Source organism: Panthera onca, chromosome D2, assembly GCF_046562875.1.
Source record: "Panthera onca isolate mPanOnc1 chromosome D2, mPanOnc1 haplotype 2, whole genome shotgun sequence".
Lineage (NCBI taxonomy): Eukaryota > Metazoa > Chordata > Mammalia > Carnivora > Felidae > Panthera > Panthera onca.
Window position 1 is genome coordinate 53,071,032 of NC_138349.1, and position 13,238 is coordinate 53,084,269.

General features: G+C 38.1%; 1 protein-coding gene across 5 annotated transcripts in view; it reads right to left on the bottom strand.

The window, feature by feature from the left end:
- The window catches only part of ADK (adenosine kinase), a 516,864-nt gene that overhangs the window by 485,485 nt on the left and 18,141 nt on the right, over positions 1-13,238 (bottom strand). Inside the window, exon 1 of one of the 5 annotated variants that reach the window (XM_060643140.3) lies at positions 8,967-9,164. The exons of the other annotated variants lie outside the window; for them this stretch is intronic. Coding sequence (XP_060499123.1) covers positions 8,967-8,980 — 14 coding nt within the window. The 5' untranslated portion in view covers positions 8,981-9,164. Of the gene's footprint in view, positions 1-8,966; positions 9,165-13,238 lie in introns of those variants that run through there. 5 annotated transcript variants of the gene reach the window in all.

Consider the following 13,238-nt stretch of genomic DNA (forward strand, 5'->3'; position numbering starts at 1 on the left):
ACTATCGATTACTCAGCCACAAGAAGGAATGAAATACTGATACATGCAACAACATAAATGAACTTTGAAAACATTATACTCAATGAAAGAAGCCAGACACAAAAGGCCAAATATTATGATTTCACTTACGAAATGTCCAGAATATGGCAAACCACAAAGACAAAGTAGATTAGTGAATTGCCAGGGGATGGACAGAAAAAATGGTGAGTGACTGCTAACAAGTATGAGGTTTAGTTTTGGGGTGATGACAATGTTCTGGAATTAGATAGTGGTAATAGTCGTACAACCTTGTAAATATATTAAAAAACACTGAGCTGTACAGTTTACATTTATTTATTTTTGAGAAACAGAGTGAGACAAAGCGTGAGGTGGGAGGGGCAGAGAGACAAGGAGACACAGAATCTGAAGCAGGCTCCAAGCTGTGAGCAAGCAGTCAGCACAGAGCCTGATGCGGGGCTCGAACCCACAAACTGTGAGATCATGACCTGAGCTGAAGTCAGACTCTCAACCGACTGAGCCACGCAGGCACCCCGAAGAGCTGTACAGTTAGTTTAAAATGGTAGATTTTATGGTATGTGAATTATATCTCAATTAAATAACAGTTAATAACAATGAAGTAAACGAATTAAACTTGACCTAACTGGTATTTATAGGACACTATACCCAGTTACCATAATATTTATTTACTTAATGAAAAATGTGCACAACATCTACACTGAAAACCTCAAAATACTGCTGACTGAAATTAAAGACTGAAAACACATGTAACATTCAGCAAAACAGACTATAAGCTAGGCCATGAAACTAACTTCTAAATGACCCATGGATTCAAGAAATCTCAATAAAAATTAGAAAATAATTTGAATTGAACACACATATAAAAATCTGTATGATGTTGGGGCGCCTGGGTGGCTCAGTCGGTTAAGCGTCCGACTTCAGCTCAGGTCACGATCTCAGGGTCCGTGAGTTCAAGCCCCGCGTCAGGCTCTGGGCTGATGGCTCAGAGCCTGGAGCCGGTTTCGGATTCTGTGTCTCCCTCTCTCTCTGCCCCTCCCCCGTTCATGCTCTGTCTCTCTCTGTCTCAAAAATAAATAAATGTTAAAAAAAAAAAATTTGTATGATGTAATCAAAGAAGTACTTAGTGGGAGAAATTTCATATATGAAGTACATATATTAGAAAACAGGAAAGGTTTAATTAAAATCAATAATCTAAACTTCTGACTCAAAACAAAACAAAAAAAACCTAGCAAAAGAGCAAATTAACTCCAAAAGAGTAGAAGGGAAAAGATGAGACCAAAGATAAATGAAATAGAAAGCATATTACCAAAACAGAAATTTAAATTTAACAAAACCAAAATCTGGGTCTTTAAAAAGATTAATATGATTGGTAAACCCTTATAAGACTGATCTCCCCCACTACACGCAATAATAGAATATTAGGGGGGTGCCTGGGTGGCTCAGGTGGTTAAGCGTCCAACTTCGGCTCAGGTCATGATCTCACGGTTCGTGGGTTCAAGCCCCACGTTGGGCTCTGTGCTGACAGCTCAGAGCCTGAAGCCTGCTTCAGAATCTGTGTCTCCCTCTCTCTCTGCCCCTCCCCTGCTCATGCTCTGTCTCTCTCTGTCTCAAAAATAAATAAAACATTAAAAAAAAAAAAAAAAGAATACTAGGGAAATATTATGAGCAACTGTGTAATAACTCAATAAATTAGAACAGATTTCCTTAAAAATGCAACTTTCCAAAACTGACACAGGAAAAAATTGAAAATCTGACTAATTATGTATCAGTTAAAGAAAGTGAATTTGTAATTTAAAATTTTCTGTTTTACCCAAAAAAATATTTCAGACCCAGATAGCTTCATTACTGAATTCAATAAAAAAATTTAAAGAAACCATATCAATCTTACAAAATTACAATAATTAAGACAGGGGGCACCAGCAGAGCAATATACAAATAGTTCAATGGATCAGAATAGTAAGTCCTAGGAAAAACATACACCAATTTAATCAATTGACTGAGGACTTTTTTGAGAAACTCTTACACCATAGCAAGAATTTAGTTTTAGATGGACCATAGACCTAAATGTGAAAACTAAAACTATAAAGCTTCTAGAAGAAAACATAACAGAATAGTTTCACAATTTTGTGACAGGGATAAGGAAAGATTTCTAAGAACGCAATAGGTAATAACTAACAAATAAATCAAATCAATTAATTTGACTTCATCAAAATTTAAAACTTCTGCTCCCAAAAGATGGAAAGGCATGGCTCAAAATGGGGAGAAAACATCTGCTACATATCAAAGTGTGTTTAAGAGTGTGTGTATATATAATCTGACAAATAACTTGTATCCAGAATATAAAAACTACAAATCAGCAATAAAAAGACAACTGAGTCAAAATATAGGTAAAAGACTTGAAATGACTGGCAGTTCAAAAGAAAAGATAAGCAAACAGTGTATAATCACAACACCATTAGCCATCAAGGAACTGCAAACTAAAACCACAATGAAATGTAACTACACACCCACCAGAATGACTAAAATAAAAAATGCCAAACATTGTTAAGAATATAGAATAACTGGAAGTCTTATAACACCACTGGTGGGAATGTCAAATGTGTTTAGCTTTCCATTTTAAAAAAGTGGTTTAAAAGTGGTTTGGTGGTTTCTGAAGTTAAATAGACATTTATCCTAGGACACAGCAATTCCACACCCAGGTATTTACACAAGTCTAGACAAAGGCTTAAACAAAAATGTTCACAGCAACTTTATTTAGAGTAATCAAAAACTAGAAACAACCCAAAGTCCACCAACAGTTCCATATAATGGAATATTACTCAGCAATGAAAAGGAACAAACTACTGATATACACATCAAAATGGATAAATCTCAAAATTATTATTGAACAAAAGTAAACAGATAAAAGTAAAGAGACACAAATAGTACTTACTGTATAATTCCATTTATATGAAGTTCTACAACAGGCAAACCAGTAACTACTGATAGAAAATGGTTGCCTGGATGCAACAGGAAATAACAGGATTGACTGAAAAGAGGCAGGGGAGATGAAGATGTTTTATATATTGACCTGAGTTGTATTTATATGAATATGAATATGAACATAGACATTCATATTCAAAATTCAGTGAACTTATGATCATTGATTTTACTGTATATAAATTATTTTGTTGGCATTTTTTTTTTCACTAGCCAAGTGAATAGACAAATAGGGAAATATTTGTGTCCCTTGGGCTCTGTAAGGCCAATCCTTGCATTTGTATTTTGAATACACCTCCTTGCATTCTCAAGAAAATGATCTCTGATACAGTAACTTATTTAATAAAGCTCTTCCTTTTTGACAAAAAAAAATAAAAAATAAAGTTTATAGACTTCCCTAATGATACACTTATTTCATAAATCTCTTTTTGACAAAAAAAAAAAAAAAAAGAAATGATCTATTCCCTCTTTCCAGCATCATCTGTGTTTTTGCTTCCTATGGCATCATTCTTTTCAGCATACAAATATGTTGAAATTTCAGCCCTTTCCTTCCAAAAAACCCACACATATATCTTCAACTGCTATTAAGTCCCTGTTCCTGTTACAGTAAAACACTTCTACAGAAGTGCTCTATTAAATAGTAAATTCCCTTAATCTAGATAAAATTGTTCATTTTATTTATTTTTTTAGTAATCTCTACACCTAATGTGAGTCTTGAACTCACAACCGCAAGATCAAGAGCGGCATGCTCTTCCAAGTAAGGCAGCCAGGCACCCCAAAATTGTTCGTTTTAAATTCAGTTTTCAGAAGCACATATGTGACAAGGCTAACACAGTTATTTAGAGCTTAAGCATTTTTATATGTTGTCTTTATTTTTTTATGTTACTGTCTTTAAATCTTCACAATAACCCCATAGGATAGGTATTGCAATTACCTCTGTTTAACAAGAACACAAGGTTTAAAACGTTTTAAAACCTGCCAAAAGTCAGACAACAAATAAATGATTCCCAACTTCAAATCATATGCTTTCATGTTTAAAATACTAGATTTAGACATCCAGAACTCTCAGTACAATAAAAATACCTGACCAATGAAAAACATCCAAATATACCCCCCCCCAAAAGGCTAATATTCCATTCTTGTATGGTCCTATTTCAAGTAACATTTCAATGACCAAAATCTACTACAACAAAATTATTACAGTGTATAAGTAGGTGACCAGATAATTTATCACCCAAACAGGACATCTTTGAGAATAAAGGAAGAGCTATTAATAATTATGCCAGGATAACTGTATGATCCAGGAATGTCCTGGGCAAACTGGAACATATGGTCACCCTATTTATAAGTTAGCTTTGCTTTTTGAAAATAAAAATCCATACTTATGTTTTATTATAACGTTTTTGAAATAATTTAAAACTGAGTAGGTATGAAGAGATAAAGAAATATGAATGTTAACAATGTTACAGGAAAGGGTTAACATTCAAACAGTCTAGGCAATCATTTTGGTTCCCTTTTATCTTTGACATTTCTTAATGTAGCAATACTGTGGCTGGAAAGATTTGTAGTTAGAAAACCTTGTATGCTTTTTCAAGGAAAGATGACCTATTTACAAATATGAGCATTAACAAGTGACAACACTGCACAGTTCTGTAACAGAAGGGTTTCTGTTTTAGTTCTTCAGAATATTTCATAAATGAAACAATTTCATTTTAATTTAAAAGCTCACTTGTCTCACTAAGAAGTCCCATAGCATAAAAAAGTTTATGTAAATCTGAAATTTATAATTCTTATAAAAGACACAAGTCCTGCAATGAGTTTGAAAATTCTATTTAAAGGCTCCAAAGAAACCAACTCAACAAAGTAAGGCAGTTTCATTCTTAGCCAGATTTTAGTCTCCAAATGAATGTTCGCCATCTGAGTGGCTTGGCAGATATTACTGGACGCATCTCAAAAGACTTGAGTGTTAGGAGAAAAACACCATAGGACCCAACCCACAACCCACATAAATTTTCCAATGTAGGCCTAACCCACAAAAGTGGTTCCATAATCATCACGTAGGGCACAGTCATGTCAAGTCCCAGAATAAACCAAATCTGACCTGTCTGGGCAGGCCAAAGAATAGGGTTCCTCAGCTCTACAGCAAACACTCTCCCTATCTCCCTACCTCATTTTCCTAGTCTTCCCTGGGACAAAATCCAGCTCTAAGCAATGCCCAAAACCAGACTAGACACTGATGTTAGGAAAACAAAGCAATATTCATAGCAGTATTTCGAAACAGTATTGCTCAGTGAAAAGTACAAAAAGTGGGAGTCAGAAAACCTAAGTTCGATCCTAAGCTCTACCACTGTCTAACTAGGACATACCCTTCACTTTGGGCCTCAAGGTCCAGTATAGAGAAAGGAAAAGGTAAAATGCCCTCTAAGATTCTCATCTAGTCCTGACACTGCACATTTTCCCGTCTCCTGAATTTAACTCAAGCATCAACTTTCCTATTGGGCCAATTAAAAATGACAAAAGCATCAATTTATCAGATATGTTCTATCATTTTCCAAATAAAGCCCAGCTGGAATCTGATACATATAACAAAAGACAAACATTATTCTTCAAGGATAACTGGTTTTAGAGGCTATAAATTTAGACTCTTCATCAGTAATGATGTAGCAGAGCAGAATGCAAATGGTAAGCCAAAGAAACAGTATCTCCACCAAATTCATTCAAAGATCTAAGGTTTTTTTTTAAAATGCTTTTAATTTGGGGTTCCTGGGTTGCTCAGTAAGTTGAGCGACTGACTCTTGATTTCAGCTCAGGTCATAATCTCACGGTTTATGGGATCAAGCCCCACATCGGGCTCCATGCTGACCTCACGGAGCCTGCTTGGGATTCTCTATCTCCCTCTCTCTCTGCCCAACCCCCACTCGCATTGTCTTTCTCTCTCAAAATAAATAAACTTTAAAAATGCTTTTAATTTAAATCATTGTTGGCGCGCATCCTGTTGTCACTTGCCAACTCAGTCAGTTGAGTGTCCAACTTCAGCTCAGGTCATGATTTCGCAGTTCATGAGTTCGAGCCCCTCATCAGGCTCCGTGCTGAGAGTTCAGAGCCTGAAACCTGCTTCAGATTCTGTGCCTTCCTCTCTCTCTGCCCCTCCCCTACTCGCACTCTGTCTCTCTCTCATAAATAATTTTTTTTTAATTTAAATCACTGTTTATGAATTCCTAATAGTTGAATGCTACACTATAAAGGGCATTGAACCAAGTGTCTAGAGATCTGGATTCTAGTTCAAGATCTGCAACTATTTGTGTGAGCTTACACAAATCCCAACATCTCTTAGCTTTCGTTTCTTGAAATGTAAAATGAGGGAATTAAATAGGTTAGTTTGCTTTCTATTTAAAATTTTTAAAGTTTAAACAATTATTCTCAGATAACACTATTCTCTAGGGGGTTCAAATTGCTTTAATGAGAGAACACTGCATTTATAAAATGCCATAAAATTTAAAAGCACTTTCATACCTACCCAACAACACTGTGGGATACCTATTAGTATCGTCGTCACTGAGTATTTCATTAAACAAACATTCAGAGAAGAAAAGAGGGAAATCAGTTAACTAAGAAAAAAAAAATGACTCCTGGAACCCAGGTATGTTGATCATTGGTCCTCATTGGTTTCTAATCTTATATTCTGTCATTGCAAAAAGCTACATATTACTACATTTAGCATTGATTATTTTAAGTGTGGTATAAAAAACAACATTGGACATAAACGCAGATTTAGATAATTTGTGATCTCAATCACTCTCCTCACCAGTAAAAGCCAGTCAGTAACACCTATCTTTTGGGCTACTGTTAGACTAGGCACAAAATGGGAACAAGCCTAATACCATGTTTGTGAAAACTAAGGCTGACAAAATTGCACTGAATGCAGTCCTCAGTGGAAAGTGGCTGGCATCTGTAGGATTACCAACTCATGTAAAACTGCCATCACTTACACAGACTTGCTTCAACTTCAGTAGGCTCCCTGCCTACTTCTAAACCTACATTCTAAGTTATCAAGTTCCTCAAAGGACTAGAGCAGAGCAAGAGTTGCTATAATTGTCTCTCATAATACTTGACAATTTTTGTTCACAGAAGCAGCTTTTTCAGGAAATTTAAGTAGTATATTGTTCCTATAAAAGCATCACGCAGTGCACTAGATCATGGATGTCTGGATTCAATTCCTAACTGCCACTAAATGATTTGGTACAAGGCACTCGACTTTTCTTGGTCTGTTTCCTCAGGTGTAAATGTGGTATCTGGTTTAGATAACACCTAAAAAAATTTTTTTTTGCGTCACCACTATAATTCAAGGCTATATAAAATGCAACTAACATCTGAAGAAACAAGCATAAATTTAACTATTAGCAGTTATCAATCCTTCCATAAGTCAAATAAGGCTGATGTCAACCTTTAATTCAGTCTTGTGAACAGAACAACCTTTCAACCTCTACATTAAAACATGCATCCTGTTGTCACTTGCCAACAGAAGCTTTAGATTTGTGTTTCTCCACTCAAGAGTAGCCAGAAGACAACGGTCAATTAAAATTAAGTCCACATAAGAACTGATGCTTAACATAAAAGTATCTGACCCACACTCCTAATTAGCAGCAGGCTGCCAGGATGGGAAAGGAAGTGGGTGAGGGGGGGACTAACTTGGTTTGACAGCATAATGTTAATACATCCTAAAATACTAACATTAAAAGCTAGATTCTCATGTCACAGTATAACTTACTGTGAAACCTTCCCATGTGGGTCTCCAAGTTTTAGCACCTGAATTTCCTCTTCTGCGTAATGAGGTAATTACTCTTTGTCTATGTTGGTATAAAATTATACAATTAAAGAAACTGTATCCGAGTTCAGCACAGTTGCATCTTACCTTATCTTACCTGAAGGAGGTTCTCAAGTCATCTCTTAAATATCGTGTAGTTCAAAATTATCACTGAGAAACCGTTAAATCACCAGGGCTTAGGCTGCCGGAAGCTCAAAGACCAAACATTAATTTATTTTATTCTCTTCATATTTGTGCTAGGGCCTCCCTTTCTCTGGGACAACGATCGCCAAGGTTTTTTGTTTATTGTTTTTTTGATGTTTTTTGGGTTTTTTTGCCAAGGTCTACTTTAAAAGAGGCAGTTCAGAACACTGGGTAAATACGGCAATTTATCTCTTTTTATAAGTAGTCACATTAGCATAGTTAAACATTCAGAGAATGCTACTCGCAGAAAGTGGAGTGGCCCATTAATCCGTCACCATTAACCAAAAAAAAAAGAAGAAGAAGAAGAAGAAGGGAAAGCAAGAAAGCATCACAACTTTGGAAGAGCAACTGGGGGTTAATCTGTTCAGCGCTCTCATTATATATCTACTATCTCACAAAAGTCATTTCACTTGTGAATTTCGGAAAAAAGTAAGTAAACATATGGTACCTGGCCAGAGTACTAATTCCAGTCATAAGCAAACATTTTAGGGGCACACAATTTCACAGCCCGGGAGGCGATCTAATTGCATCAGAGAAGGGCCAAATATACAGGTCTGCTCATGGCCACAAACGAAGTTGTCAGAACGCATGACATGCAGGCATAGCTACACACCGTGCACGTCACACTTCCTCAGGCGCTGGGTCACCCCTAGGGGGGAAAGATAGCTACATTTTTTTCATGAGAAATCCTACACACATAAGCAAGCTTCAGACCCCGGCATCTGGACGAGGGTCACCTCAGCGGTGCGGCTAGTTACAGGGCTCCTCCATGTGCCAAAAACCCAAAAACTTCTGAGAGCAGAAATGACCAAATTGAAAAGTGCAGAGAAGCTGCAACGTGTGGGAGACCCGTGCCACGGGGAGGCTCCAGACCACTCAAGAGAAGGGGAGACACTTCTCGGCAGTCGGGAGGCTAATGCCCAGCAGGCGAGCACTTTAGACTGCCGCCCTCTTTCATTACCTGACGGACGTCATGGCTTCACCTTCCTGCCCCACGCACCAGCGCTCGCGTCCGAAGCTCTGTGTCCGCACCGGCGGCAGCAGCGGCGGCAGCAGCAGCAGCAGCAGCAGCAGCAGCAGCAGGTACCACGGCAACTGCTCCTCTGCTCAGGCACTCGGCGACCGGGAGCGCGTCCTCACACACCCCGCACGCCGGCGGCCCCAGCCGAGACGGCCCCACGCGCTGATTGGCCGCGCCGGGAGGAGGCGGGCACTCCGCCCACGGCCGGTGGCCGGAGATGAGCCGGGGGCGCCTCCGGCCAAGGCGAGCCGCCCGCGCCGTCTCGTGCCGGCTGCCTGGCCCACTGGCTAGCCGAGTGGCTAGTGGGAGCGGTGGCCATCTTGAGTCTTGGTAACAGCGTTCCCCCTATACCCGGTTTATGGGGCATGAGGTTGGGTGCCCGCCTCAAAAATGGCCGCCCGAAACTGGCAACTGGTTTGTCAGTCACATGGCCCCGGTCTACCTCTACAAGCTCAGGTCGCTTTAACAGGACTTGGGACAGGGACGCTGTCAGGGCAATCTTCGGGGATGGGATTTAACAGCCTGGAAAACCCACGTGCAGAAGAAAAGCAGCAACCTCCTGGGAAACCTCAGCCCGGGGAAAATCGAATGCGTGGCAACTCGAATGTGTGGCAACAGCAGCATGATGTGTTAAATTCGAACTCGCAGCCTTTAAGAATCATTTGCTGAGTCCAGCAGTCCCCAAACGTTCTCGGACTTCAGAAACACTTAGAACTTATTTAATATAGAAGTTTCCAGGGCCCACTTTAAACTTTGTGCATCAGAATCTAGAAGGGTGGAGTCCAGATACTAGTATTTTTAGCAAGTCGCAGGTAATCCAGGTACATATATAGTTATAAAGCCTCTGGTCAAATTAACCTACTCATACTATACTGCTTGCCACACTTAACTGTCGGATTACCACAATTTTCTGAAAAGTATTCAGAGCTATGAAGCAAGCAACTAATGCCACGAGGCGGGGGGGGGGGGGGGGGGGGTGGGGAGGGCGGGAATTGGAAGGACCCTAACTCAGGGCCCTAACCTTACAATTTAGTGGGGCTAAAGGGTTAAGAAACTGATTCTGAACCACTAATAAAAGGTAAATTTCAACTGCGGTAAGGATAGGAGGGAGTAATATCAATACAGGCTTTATGACCTAAACAGCATTTCTTTATTCCCTCTTTATTCTCTGTAAAGTAATATTTATATTAACTCACTACAGCCTCCAGTGTGGCATTCACTACTGACCATACAGGGTGTGATCAATGCCATAGGTCTGAAATTAGTTATATTAGAAACACAACCCAACATGTGATACTGAAATGTGCCTAATGTATCCGAAAGAACTGAATTTTTAATTTTATTTAATTTTAATTAGCTTAAATTTTAAAAGCAGAGCAATGTAAAATATTTTCCATTAAACACAATTTTGTTTTCATTGGACTACATTTCACTTTTTAACTGTTGAAAATTTAGCACCCAAATCGCGACACTGTAAATATAAAATACATACCAAATTTTTCAAGACTTGGTACAAAGAAATATATTAAATATTTCAGTAATAATTTTTATACTGATTGCATGTTGCATTAATATTTTGCTTTACTGAGCTAAAATATATTAAGATTAATACCAGCTGTTTCTTTTCACGTTCTTAACGTGGCAACTAGAAAACTTAAAATTACATGCGTCTTGCATTATATTTCTACTGGACGTTGATATTCTAAGTTAGGCTTCCTTCTTCTCTTACCTATCATTGCCCCTCTGACAGAATAATTATGTTCACAAAATGAAATTAGTAGGCAGACCAGTTTATTCAGATCTGTGGTTCCTTGGTAACCATCTAAAACATCAAATATTTCAAAAGACTTCAAGGTTCATTCTAAAATGCTTTTTTAAAGCATTGTTCTCTTTAATTTGGGAAATGCATATCCAGGATGAACCCATGGACTATAAATCTGGTGCGTTCAGTCCAGGACTAAAGGCTGTTAAAACCAGAACTATGCTTGGCTGATTCAGACTTTGACCAAATGTCCACAAGCAGAACAAATCAATTGTTCCTCTGGATTAAACAAGATCTGAATCAAAGATGCAACAGAATAGCAATTTGAAGTGGAAAATGTTGACAGCCCACATGAACTAAAGTTAAATCAGGAATAATCCTTGGAAAGGATTTCAAAACCTCAATGTAATTTTTATATGGGATGTAGTATAGTGCTACTTTATTATGCATACACATCACTTGACAGATCTTATTAAAATAAAGAGTTTGACTCAATAGGTCTTGTGGCCAACATTTTGCCAGTTCTTTATGCATTCAGATTTCATCAAGTGCTTGTGGTCTGTGGGCCATGTTAAGTAGTAAGGTTGTAAAGGTAGCAAGACAGGCAAGATTTGGAGCCCCTGCTTGACTCCCTACTAGCTGCATGACCTTGGACTGGTTCTTAACCTATCGGTCCCTCAGTTTACCCACTCATGTTTTTCAGGGCATTGTGAAAATTAAAACTTAATTCTAGTAAAGTATCTATTAGAGTCCTTGGTACATGGGTAAGTACTACTTTGTTATAATCACACTGGTTAAAATTACATCTCTGGGAAGCATTATATGAAAGCTAACATGAACGTAGCCCTGTGAAAAACAAAATGCACTTTTCCTCATGCCTAAAATACTCAGTGATTCCCGCTCTTGATTTTTAACAATAAAGTTTTTTAAAATATTAATTTTCTTAAGCTTCTAGATTCGAAATTTTACTTAACAAAAATATACTAAATTCTGTGCCATTAAGGAAAGATAAGGGTCTGTGCTATCCAAATCTTTCACCAAAATAAAGCTACATCACATTCTCATCTAACAATCAAAACTTTAAATGTTTTTTACTCATAATCAGTCTACACAACTTTCAAAAAATTTCTTTTAAAACATATTTAGGTACCAGTTCATTTCAGCAGGTATAGGCATAAAAATGTTATTAGAGCAAAAGGGCTCCTGTGTGATTGAGTCAATAAGGTAGGGACAAAAGTAAAGACAAGTTTTTCCAGGCAAAAGCAGAAGTTCTCTTTATTCTTTCTCTCCTAGGCCTTTCTTTCACTCTTTTTCTAATCTTTCCCTACCCTCCCTTCCACCCAACCTTTCCGATCTCCCCCACCCCCATCTCTCCCCCCATCTCCCCACACCCCCCGGCACCCCCCCACACACACACACACACTTTACATGCAGCTACTGAGTAACTATTATTTAAACTTCTTTGATTAATTTTTTTTTTAAGTAGGCTTCAAGCCCAGCATGCAGCCCAATGCAGGGCTTGAACTCACAACCCTGAGATGGAGACCCTAGACGAGATCAAGAGTCAGATACTTAGCTGACTGAGCCACCCAGGTGCCCCCTGATCAATTTTTTAAGTAACTTATTTCAACTGTATTCTTTTCACTTTAGGGAAAAAAATGGCCAACTGAAATTTCTAACCTTCACTAACCTTACAATTTAAATTGTTGCATCAATAAATAAATAGTTGCATCAAGATAAGTGGGTCAGAATAGTTTGCTTTTGGAAAGATAGGTAAGTAAATACTCTATTTTATTTAACCATGTGGTTAGTCAGCCACTGTAAAAACAAATACAGTATGTAGACCCACCCTCCGAAATTTTTTCAACAAATGCTTCAAACCTCAAAATAATAGCCAAGTTCTCGTCAAACACAACCAGTTTGTTGTTGAGGGTGCAATAAAACAAGCACTTTCATACATTGTTAGTGGGAGTATAAATTAATACATTTCTAGAAAGCTTTTTGGCAGTATATGTCACCAATTCCTTTTTTAGGCAACTACCATAAATAAAATAGAACAATGTGAACAAAGATTTGTACACCCAGTTATTCATTTCAGCATTAATAGAAAAAAATTTATGATATTCTAAATAACAAAAAATAGGGTAATGGTTAAATAAATTACAGAAGAATGTTATAGAGCTATTGCAAAATGTTTTCAGACACTTTTATAATTTATTTGAGAGACAGAAAGAGTGTGTGTGTGCACACCCTTAAGCGAAACAGGAGCAGAGAGAGAGGAAGAGAATCCCAAGCAGGCTCCATGCTATGAGTGCAGAGCCTGACGTGGGGCTCGAACTCACAAACCATGGAGATCGTGACCTGAGCTAAAATCGAGAGTCAGACACAACCGAATGAGCCACCAAGGCGCCCCTCACAGGCTTTTTAAGGATGTACGAAAATATTTATCA